The sequence below is a fragment of the Corvus kubaryi genome, unplaced genomic scaffold (genome assembly GCF_017639235.1).
Source record: "Corvus kubaryi isolate FWS band 111438036 unplaced genomic scaffold, C.kubaryi_AGA036_p1.0 split3-37304, whole genome shotgun sequence".
NCBI lineage: Eukaryota > Metazoa > Chordata > Aves > Passeriformes > Corvidae > Corvus > Corvus kubaryi.
The window spans coordinates 2,312,402-2,324,005 of NW_024582087.1; the positions used below are offsets into that span (position 1 = coordinate 2,312,402).

At 53.8% G+C, this 11,604-nt stretch overlaps 1 protein-coding gene across 5 annotated transcripts in view; it reads right to left on the reverse strand.

Moving 5' to 3' along the window:
* CSMD2 (CUB and Sushi multiple domains 2) overlaps positions 1-11,604 on the reverse strand; it is a 338,283-nt gene that overhangs the window by 108,147 nt on the left and 218,532 nt on the right. For all 5 annotated transcript variants that reach the window (XM_042015480.1, XM_042015478.1, XM_042015482.1 and 2 more), the window contains 3 exons: positions 11,337-11,453; positions 5,696-5,911; positions 2,776-2,964 (listed from right to left, as the gene is read on the reverse strand). In XM_042015480.1, the coding sequence (XP_041871414.1) occupies positions 2,776-2,964; positions 5,696-5,911; positions 11,337-11,453 (522 nt within the window). The remainder of the gene's footprint in view (positions 1-2,775; positions 2,965-5,695; positions 5,912-11,336; positions 11,454-11,604) is intronic.

Sequence of the window (11,604 nt, forward strand, 5' to 3'; positions counted from 1 at the left end):
AAATCTGGGGAAATCTGTGGGAATCTGTGTGGATCTGTGGGGAATCTGTGGGGAACCTGGGGGAATCTGTGTGGATCTGTAGGAATTTGTGGGAATCTGGGGGAATCTGAGGGGAATCTGTGGGGAACCTGTGTAAATGTAGGTCTGTGTGGATCTGTGGGGAACCTGTGGGGGACCTGGGGGAATCTGTAGGAATTTGTGGGAATCTGTGGGGAATCTGTATAAATGAAAATCTGTGGAGATTTGTGGGAATCTGTGTGGATCTGTGGGGCGATCTGTGTGGATCTGCGGGGAATCTGGGGGGAATTTGGGTAAATGTAGGTCTGTGTGGATCTGTGGGGATCTGTGGGGAATCTGCGGAGAATCTGTGCAAATGTAAATCTGTGGGAATCTGAGGGGAATCTGTGTAAATGTAAATCTGTGGGAATCTGTGGGGAATCTGGTGATTCTGCGTGGATCTGTGTGGATCGGTGTGAAATCTGTATAAAATTTGTCTAAAGACGTGTAAATCTGTGTGAATCTGTGTGGATCTGCCTCAGAACAACCCCACGCCGAGGATTTTCTGTTCCTCCTGCCGAGCTCCCACACGAGCAAGCCGTGAGTCACTGTTTTCCCAGCCTGTTTACCCTGGGAGATTTTCTGCTGTCAAACACTGGCTGCCTGCTCCTCTGAGGCTGTGCAAGCAGGGCTGGGGATGTGCACTCCAAAGTGCCCCCAGAGCAGTTTTTAGGATCAGTGTCGAGTCCCCACAGCTCCTGGAGCTGAGGAAACCATCCCAGAGCAGCTCCTGGCTCTGCTGCTCCTCCAAGGAAGGGTTAGGGAAGGAGGCAGCAGCAGATGCACCCAGAGGAGGCACTTTGGAGGTGACTTTGTCCTCTGCTCTTGCCATGGATGAAAAGCAGGATTTTGGCACAGAATCCCCAGAGATGATGCTGGGGACATCTCAGGGTGCTGTCCTGACCAGAGGGCTTGGACAGAGGAACAAAAACCACTCCCAGTTCTCCCCAGACCATCTCTAGGACAGGAGCTGAATAGAGAGTGTCTGGAAAAGCAATTAAATCTCCTTAATGAGTCAGTCTCCCATTTCCATCCCTACCCAGGCAGATCTGAGCAGGCAGTGGGGACACTATGACAGAGCTGTCACCCTGCCGCAGAGCTCTGGGCCATCAGCCCTGAATTTGCCCTGCTATGATAAACCCAAGCTGTTAATTCCGAGCCAGGGAACAGCAGCCAGGGTGTCCACTCGCTGCTGCTGTCTGAGGCTCGAGTTTAAAGCTCTGTAAATGACTCTTTTGGATTGCCATTCCCCTGATGAGCTTTATCTGCAGCCTGATTATCATTCCTGCCCTGGAGAGGCTGCCTGTCCCAGCAGTAGGAGGCAGCCCCGTGACCTCAGCACTCAGCAGGGCTGGGAAATTCAGAACCACAGGCTGGAAAGAGGCAGCAGCTGGCTCTGGTGGGGAGCTTTGTTCTGCAATGGCCCTCAAAGGTCACTCAGAGCTCAGGACAATCTCCTGAGCAGGTTTGGCCACCAGGTGAGAGCCCTGCCCTGGCTGATCTGGAGAAATCCCTCAGGCTCTGCGTGAGCAGAGCTGGGAATGATTTCCTATTGAAATTCTGCATCAAAAAAAAGTGTGACATCTTTTTCCCAAGGCTTGGAGCATCCTCCTTCCTTCCAAATTTGTGCCCCTGCTCTGTCCCACTCCCCATCCCTGCCAGGTGAGAGTTCTGCACCCCACCTGCACCAGGAGCAGCAGCCAGGAGCCAGCTCCATGCTGCAGATCAATCCTTCCCCTCCTCTGTCCCTGGGTTTATCGATTTATCGGTGCCAATTAACGGCTGCAGGGGCTAAAGAAGGACCTGCAGCAGTCAGGGAGGGAAAGGTGCAGGAAACATGTGGAGAACAAGGGGAGGGACAAAGCTGGGGGGGTTTCCCAGACATATCCATAATAATGGGGGATTTGCCTGAACTGTGGAGATCACAGCACCCTGCAATTCCAAGCGGGACTGCCTTAAACCCGGCCTGGTTGGCAGGAACTGCCCCAAAAGGGAGCAGCAGCTCTGGAGTCACTCGCTTGGGGTGGGGCTGGGGCACTCAGGGCTTCTGGGGACGTGTCACCCCCTGGGCTCGTGTCACCCGCTGTGCCCAGCTGGGAGGGCACTGAGCCCTTGTGCAGGGCTGGAAGCTCCTTTCAGCTGCCTCTCCCCATCCCTGCTCCGGCTGCCCTGCGAGCGGAGCGATCCCATCCTGGGGCATGTCACCCATCCAGCCTGGGGGGTGTCACCCATCCATCCTGGGGGGATGTCACCCATCCAGCCCACAGGGGTGTCACCCATCCATCCTGGGGCATGTCACCCATCCAGCCTGGGGGGGTGTCACCCATCCAGCCTGGGGGGGTGTCACCCATCCAGCCTGGGGGGTGTCACCCATCCAGCCTGGGGGGGTGTCACCCATCCATCCTGGGGGATGTCACCCATCCAGCCCACAGGGATGTCACCCATCCAGCCCACAGGGATGTCACCCATCCATCCTGGGGGATGTCACCCATCCAGCCTAGGGGATGTTACCCATCCATCCTGGGGGATGTCACCCATCCAGCCTGGGGGATGTCACCCATCCAGCCTGGGGGACGTCACCCATCCCAGGAGGTGTCACCCATCCAGCCCAGGGGGATGTCACCCATCCCAGAAGGCGTCACCCATCCATCCCTGCCCACCTCAACAGTGCAGCACAGCAGGACCAGCCAAGCAAAATGAAAGCACATGACCACCTACCAACACACCTTGGCAGAGGCGAACTCCACACACGCCGTCTCCCGCCCAGGCAGGTGATCCGGGATGCTCCCTCCAGCCGGTACCCCGGGAAGCAGGAGAAGGTCAGCACGTCCCCCACTCCGAACTGCAGCCCCTTCCTGATGCTGTAGGCTGGCACTTCGGGCTCGTCACACGGCTCCAGGTCGTATTCTGGAGGGGATAAATGGATTTTATGGGATGGCAGGGGCATAGTTTGGCTTCTGCCCTCCCTGGAGAGGACGCGAGGATCCAAGGGAGCTCTGAGCTTTGATCCAGCTGCAGTGACTCCATGAGGATTCTAATCCGTGAAAACCCACCTGGATTTCACCCCCCACCAACAGCTCAGGGGTTCTGTCCTCCCTGGAGAGGACAAAACGACCCAAGGGAGCTCTGAGCCTTGATCCAGCTTCTGCCAAGGCAGAATCGACGAGGATGGAATCCTGTCTGAGCCATGAAAACCCACCTGGATTTCACCCCCCACCTACAACTCCCCCCCCAGCACCCGCATTCCAACCCCCTCCAAAGGCAACAGGTCCCAGTTCCCGTCACAGTGACACCGGTGGGGATGGGAATTTGTCACTGTCCCTCTGCTGCAGCCCAGTGAGGATGGATTGATCCGGGTGGGATTTCTGCTGCCTCTCCATTACTAATCCTGGAAATGGATGGTCTCGCTCAGGGAATGCTCAGGGCAGCTGCTGCTACAAGAAAGGTCACGTAGGATTTTGGCCAACAGCCAAACTCACGTCTCTGACCCCAAACCAGCTTGAAGGAAAACTCTTTGGAGGGTGTTTTGGAAAAATCTCCAAGTCCAAAGCCTGCACATTAACATATGGATATGTAAAGGAAGCTAAAAATAGAACTGACTCCCGTTTTTGCTTTCCAAGATAGCAAAGAAGCCTTGAAATCCACTGAAAATGAGAGTTATAATTAGAGGCAAGCTTTTGAAAGGCAAAAAGCCATTTTCCCCTCATCAAAATGGGAGTTAATTGGAAATTTTCTGACTGGTTTCCACATGCAAATCCCTGACTTCAGAGGCCAGGAACAAAGGCTCTGGGAACCAGGTTTTAGCTGCATCTATGGCAACAGCTCTGCCCGTCAGGGAGGGTGCCAGACCAAGCTCCACAAGAAAAATGGGAATTTCTCTCCCTCCCTGGGCACTGCATTGGCAGGTCAGGACTGGGAAGGACACAGGGACAGAGGAAGAAGAGCACCAGTGCAGTAAAGCTTCTGTCCTTCACTGACTGTTTTAGGGAACGGCTTCTGGGGCGCTCAGGCAGCAAAGATTGACATTCCCTGGAATGTGGGCACTTGGGAGTCATCTGGAGGACTCCAGCTCAGAGGACACAGCCAAACACCTCGTGCCCTTCAACCAGAGGCTGCTCCAGAGCCATGAACTGCCCTGGGTTGCCACTTATCCCTTTTTTGGGTCCCTCTCCAAGTCTCCACACTCCTTCTCACTGGCCACTGCTGAAAACCCAGGATTTCCTCAGGAAAATCTGCCTTTGGGTCACCACACCCACTCAAAGCCAACATCCTGAGTGTGCACAGCTCAGCATGGGATTGCTGGACCCTTCAGCCTCCTCCTGACTCCTGGAGTCAGAAAAATCTGGATCCCTCCGAGGCCTGCTGGCTGCAGCAGGAGGGGGCTCCCATCTGGTAGCACAGCAGAGCAGCTGAGCCAGCCCAGCCAGGGACATTTTCCAGCTCCCTGGAAGTGCCAGTGGGATCATGGAAACCCAGCCTGGGCTACGCCAGGTGTGGGTTAAAATCATGGCCTGGTTTGGGTGGGAAGGGACATTAAGGATCATCCAGTGCCACCCCCTGCCATGGGCACCCACCACTGTCCCAGGCTGCTCCAACCTGGCCTTGGGCACTGCCAGGGACTCAGGAGCAGCCACAGCTTCTCTGGGAATTCTATCCCAGCCCCTCCCCGCCCTCACAGGGAGGAATTTCTTCCCAATATCCCACCCAAATCTCCAGTAGGAAGCCATTCCCTGGGTCCTGTCCCTCCATGCCTTGTCCCCAGTCCCTCTCCAGCTCTCCCGGAGCCCCTTTAGGCACTGGAAGGGGTTCTGAGCTCTCCTTGGAGCTTCTCTTCTCCAGGCTGGACATTCCCAGCTGTCCCAGCCTGGCTCCATGGCACAGCCAGGACAGGCTGCAGGCACAGGATGGTTACTGGAGGAGCATCCAAGTGGAGCAATGAGCCAGAGGAAAAAAGGGAGCAGACGGACAACGGGAGTGACCAGCCCTGCCCCGCTCCTCGTCCAAGCACTCCAGATTGCTCCATGCTGCTTCCAAAGGATCCCATCTGTCCCAGCTTCCCGTGCTGGGAGTGCTGGGCCTGCTGCAGGGATTCTCCTCTAAAAACAAGAGAAGGTGTTTGGGGAAAGAGGGACAGCAATCCCCAAAAATCCTGAGCTGGAATTGTCCATAAACAGAGCAGGGAAGATGAGGGTCAGGAGGGAGACAGCAACACCTGGAGAGGGATTTAATTCCAGTTATCCACAGGGGCAGACAGAACTGGCTGTACGGGGGCTGCAAGAGGAAGATTTCTTGGGACAGAAATAAGGGTTTAACACTGGGATAACTGACTGGGGGACAAGAGGAACGACCACCAGTGACCCAAACCAATGGAGAATTATTCCCAGGATTTTGCTGGGAGGGTGGGGAGGCCCTGGCACCCCAGAGAAGGGGTGGCCCATCCCTGGAAGTATCCAAGGCCAGGCTGGACAGGGCTTGGAACAACCTGGGATAGTGGAAGGCTGGGCAGGGGCGGGCCTGGATGAGCTTTAAGGTCCCTCCCAACCCAAAGCATTTGCAGAAAAGCGGGAAGGGGAAGAAGGAAGGGAAAGAAGGGGAAGAAAGAAGGGCCAGAAGGAAGCCTTTGGGTGGCTGTTCTCACCTGAGAAGGTGATGTTGAAGCCCTCGTAGGACATGGAGAAGTCGGAGATGAAGCGGATCTGGGCAGAGAAGTTCCCGAAGAGCCCCGCGCTGAGCGGGGCCGGCAGCCGGGACCCCGTCAGCTGCTTCAGGGGCTGGGCAAAGCTGGAGTTCTCGGTGATCAGCAGGTAATCGTGGCCATTCTCCAGGTGGAACGTGTGGAAGGTGAAGAACACGCCTGCACGGGGGGAAAAACCGCAGGCGGAGTCATCCCATGGCATTCCCAGGCCAGCCCCTGCTTCCCTCCACCAGCAGGGGGAAAATCACGCTGAAACCGTGGATTTTGTGGTGTTAGGAATGAAATGAATAAAACCCCTAAACCCGGGTGTGGTGGCAGGCCCAGAGCAGCGACAGGCACTGGGAGGGTTGGGTTGCTGTGCCCTTGCCAGGGGTGGCACAGCCCCGCTCCAGGGACGCAGCAGCGGCTGAGGGAGCAGCCCAGGGGAGATTTTTATTATTAAAGTGTTGACCTCTAAATGGAGAGCAAGAGCAGCGAGGCTGGGGCTGGGAGGGCTCGGAAACAAGCGTGCTCCAGGAGGAATTCCTCCCTAGAAAAACAGCATTTAAGCCCAGCCCCAAGGTCAGGGAGGCTTTTCCAGAAAACAGAAGTGTGGCAGCGATGCAGCTGAAGAGACCTTCCCATGATGGGCTGATCAGAGAATCATGGAATTATCTGGGTGGGAATGACCTTAAAAATTGTCTAATTCCATCCCCCCACCATGGGAAGGGACACCTTCCCCTAGATCAGCTTGATCCAAGAAAAACCCTACTTGTATTCACCTTTTACTGCCCCAAATAAACCCCACACCACCTCCAGCCACAGAAATCCTGGCCCAAACACAGCAAAACTCTTTTGCCTCTTCCTCCCAAATTCAATTTGAACGATTTCAAACATCTGGGGAGAAGGCTGTGACCTTGCTGCATTTGCAAATGAGCCAGAGAGAAGTAATGGATTACTTAAAGTCCCCTTCACACCTCCAGATACACAATGGGAAGCACTTCAGGCTCCTGCAGGAGCCTCCAGCGAGGTGATTTTTCATGCTGGAATTCAAACACCATTAGAAACACTTATTCTCTGGAAAATAATTCCAGCTTGGAAATGAAAAAAAAAAAAACAACAAAACAAAACCACAACAAAAACCCAACAAGAAACGGCAGCGAGAGCAGAGCCAGGCAGGATCTGAGCTCAGGAACTCTGTCACAGCATTGTCACAGCAACTTAACGAGGCACAGAGATGCTGAGCAATAAAAAGCCTCTTTGCATTTAAATGGATTTTATCATCCCCATCTCCCAGCTCCTGGAGAACCCAGCACAGGCTCCCGAGCCCCTGCTCGTGTGTGGGATTGGGATTTCTCCTGCTCAGATCCCCCGCCCTGGAGAGGCACAGACGGGGCAAACCCGAGGATGGGATTTGGGCTTTGTGAGAGAGAGATCCCTGCTTGGCCTGACCAGGTTATTTCACTGAAACCAGTAATTCGCACCCCAAGGGCTGGCTCTGCATCCCACCATTCCCAAAACACTGCATCCCAAAGAAAAAGCAAGAAAACAGCAAATAAAGCCCAGAGCAACAGCCTCCTCCTCGCTGCCCATTCCCTGTTAATTTCTGGAGATCAGGGAAAGCTCTGGAGCATGGAGCTCCAATATCCAGCCCCACAGCATCAAATTATGGCTGAATATTCCATTTATTTATCCCTGGGTCTCTCCCAGGGCTTTCTGGAGGTTTTCTGCTCACATGGAGCAGTTCCCTTCCACAAAGGGAAAGTCAGAGAGGTTGGAAATCAACCCAGAGCTTTTCCTGAGGGATTGGGAATGAAGGAACCGTGGGATCATCCCAACCTTTATCCTCACTGATCTGCAGTGTCCCAGCAGAAGGATTTTTGTGAGCCAAGCTTAGGACTGACCTTGGTTAATTGCTTCTTTGCATCCATTCTGTGGAGCCTGGCAGAACAGTTTTAGGCTCACTCTTTCCCCCCCTGCAAAGTTCCACGAAGGCAGGAAACTTCCCAGAGTTTCCAAGTGTTTGTTATTCCTACCAGAAGCACCAAACAGAAATAGATCTGACCTGAAAACTGGGATGTGGGGAAAGCAAAACGGCTTTGGATTCTCACCTGACAGCAAATTTACACCCTCAGCCTTACTAAACCCAGCCTAAGAACAGAACTAACAAGGATAATTCAGTTATCCTGGAGAACAGGCCCCAATTCCCGAATTTTTTAAGGTAAAAACTCCAAGCAGAGGGCACGAGGCTCCTCCAGCACTGGAGGGCTGTGGAAATGTAGCAAAAAGGACTAATTAGGAGCTCATTTTAAAGGATTTGTGCTTAATTAAACCTTTGCTCTGGTCTGAAATTTACTGTGGCACAAAACATCTCTGCAAACACAAGGCTGGGTTGGTTTTTTTTTTTCCTTCTCCCCCCATTCTCTGCAGAAGAAACAGCAAAACAAATTAGAGGGAAGAGAAATCACTTTGAAGCTGTGAGATTAAAAATAATGGCCTCTCTTTAGGGATTTAAATACCTTTAAAATTAAGCTGCTTTTAAACTCCACTTGGACAGCCTGGGAGTCCATAAAGTGTCACAGGAAAATAATTGCTGGAGCAGTAGGGCAATTCCAGGACTCGTGTGCTGGCCACATGGGAGATGTTCCCAAAAACCTTGGAGGGAAGGACCTGGACACCTCCATAAATCCCTCAGGAGGGGCAGATCCTTCTCTGTGACCAGGGACAGGAGCCAGGGAATATCCAGAGCTGGGCGAGGGGGGGTTAGGTGGGATTAAGGGAAAGGTTCTTCCCCCAGAGGGTGCTGGGCACTGCCCAGGCTCCCCAGGGAACGGGAACCTTCCCAAGGCTGCCAGAGCTCCAGGAGTGTTTGGGCAGCACTGCCAGGGATGCCCAGGGTGGGATTTGGGGGTGTCTGTGCAGGGCCAGGGGCTGGGCTGGGTGATCCTTCATCCCTTCCATGATTCTCTGATCATCCCTGCTCCGTCACTGGCTTGGCAGGGAATAATTTGGTGCCCCGGGAGGCACCAGCCCTGAATTTTACCCGGTTTTATGGGAATTGAAACAATTCCCATGCCTGGGACACCAAGTCCAGGCAGTGTGGCAGTGGCAGAAATGGGTTTGGGAAATGCAAGAGCAGAACAAGGAAAATCAGGGAAAATGTTGAATGCTCAAGCCATGGGAATAAATTCCCTGCTGGAAGCAGAGTTGTGAAAGCTTGGGATTTAACAAGGACCAAACTGATCCAGTGCTCCTTGATGCTCCAAAACCAGGGAGCTGGGAGGCAGGGACAGCATGGGGGGGGGTGTGGATGTGTTGGGATGTGTCTGGAGGGGTTTGGATTTGCCTGAAGGGGGTCAGGATGTGTTTGGATGAGTTCAGATGGGTAAGGAGGTGTTTGGATGTGTCTGGAGATCTTTGGATGTGCTTGGATGTGTCTGGCTGTGCTCACACGCTCCCCCACCACAGCCCAGCATCCAAACCCCTTCCAACTTCTGTTCCATAAAACACCAGGACAAAGAACCCCCTTTGCTCATCTCCTCCTTCCACGGCTCTGGGGAATCAACAATTCTCCTCAACAACGGCTCTGAACTGAAAGGGAGCGGGTTTGGATGGGATATTGGGGTGAAATTCCTCCTTGTGAGGCTGGGGAGGGCTGGGATGGAATTCCCAGAGAAGCTGTGGCTGCCCCTGGATCCCTGGCACTGTCCAAGGCCAGGCTGGACGGGGCTTGGAGCAGCCTGGGACAGTGGGAGGTGTCCCTGCCCATGGCAGGGGTGGCACTGGATGGGCTTCAAGGTCCTTCCAACCCAAACCATTCCATGATTTTATGATCTATGGGATTTTCCTGAGGTGCACTTGGCTCCATGCCATGTTGGCTCCATGCCAACATCCTCTAACTCCTCTCCCTCTCATTCCTAAGTGGATTTGGGGATCTCCTGCTCCCAAGCAGCTGCCTGGGTGGAGCTTTCCCAGCCCAGAAAGCTGCCCAGGCACAGGAATTCTGCTGGAAGGGCCCCTGGATGGACACAGGGATCCCACAGAGTCACCCCTAAAGAGCTGCTGGGGAACAACCTTGGAGGAAGGACCAGCAGAGGTGAGGAGAGGGATAAGCGTCCAAAAAAGATTCTTCTACACCAAACACTCCAAGTCCTCTCTCAGCCTCTGATCCTCCCCTTCCCAGCACAGGAGAGCAGAGCTGAATTCCCAGGGACCAGTAAATTTTCCCTACAACTGCCTGGATTTATGGAGCAGCTCCCACCGTGATTCTCTGAGATTCATTACTGCAGCTAAGGCCAGAATTCCTGGGAAATAAAAAAGCTGGGACCAGCTCCTCAGAGAGCTCATTGGTGTGACAAACATGGGTGGGTTCAAGGTGCTCAGAGGCAGGGCTGAATTCCTTGGATGACCCTGCCCCTGCAGGAAGGGAAGGGCTGTTCCCTCTGCTACTAACTTGGCCCCAGCAGCGTCTTTAACAGCCCAGGAAACAAAAAGCTCCTGAATTTCCATAGAAATATCCCTGCTTGCTGAAAGAACTCCCTGTTTTCTCGAGCTTGGCCAGGAGATTTCCCTGTGGTGTCGGAGTAAAAGCTCCCAGGCCATCAGAGCTGCTCCTCCTCCTATAACAGGGAGCGACTCTGCCGGGGTAAGGCGGTGCGTGATCCCAGCTGGATCAGGAGCGTGGATTAACGGGAGAGGGGATTGCTGCTCCTGCACAGAGCACCTCTCCCAGCTCCCAGAGCTCCCCAAAGCTCTGTGCTGCCCATGGACAAGTTTATTTGCTGGGATACAACCGGAATTGGGCAAACTGGCTGCTGATCCCTGCCTGGAGCTGAGTGGTGCCACGGCGAGGCCGTTGTGGGAGATGGAATTCCCATCCTTTGTGCTCAGCCCAGGAGATGCCGTTGGATCACAGGGAATTATCCCCCTCCTCCAGCCCCAGCACACCAAACTCGCTCTCTAATCATCAGTGCCACCTTTTTCCTTGGATTTTCCTCCCAGACAGGAGCTCGTGCTGCTTGGAGCTTGGACTGAACTCACCCCCTGGCTGTGGGGGAAGGAGAAATGCAGGACTAGGGAAGAGCTGGGAACTCAGAGCCCAAGCTCTGGCCCAGGTCTGGAGCAGATTTATTCCGTGTTTCCACTTCTCCAGCCCTAAAATGCTGCACAGGGGCTGAGCCAGGGAATTAAAACAGAGCTGAAAGAGCCACAGAGCCCCAAATGTGCCAGCAGTGGTGGCAGTGGCAGCTCCTCTCTGCTCCCTGGGGCATTCCTGGCATTGCCAGGAATCCAAACAGCAGCTGACTCTCAAGATATCTGGATCCCTATCCATCTACACCCTGACTTCCAGGATAATGCCACAAAGGTCTGGAATAAGAAACAACACATGGCACAGGCTCTGGCTGATGGCACGGAACCATTTGTCCCTCTGAATCCTCTCCACTTTAAAAGGATGAAGAGGTGACACCAAAACCCTCTGGATCTTGCCCAGGGACAATGGAATCATCATTCCTGAGAGGAACTCCTGGATCCCACAGGGAGCAGTTTCTCTCCCGCTGCCCACCACCACCCTCAGTCCTCTCCAAGCACCCCAAAGGTGTCTCACCTTTCCCATGGGATGTTTCTATTGTCCACGTGCAGTTCAAGTTGTTGGGATAAAAATCAGGGAAGCCTGGGGAGAGGATGGTGCCACTGGAGCCACGGATGTAGCCCCCACAGAGAGCTGAAAACACAGAAAAAAGGAGATCAAGAGTTCAATAATCCAGAACTTTTCACAAGCTGGGAGGAGAAAGTGAAAACAAAACCCAACCCAGGAAAATCCAACAAAATACATGGATCAACCCACCAAAATCCAGCAAAAGGGACTGATCAAC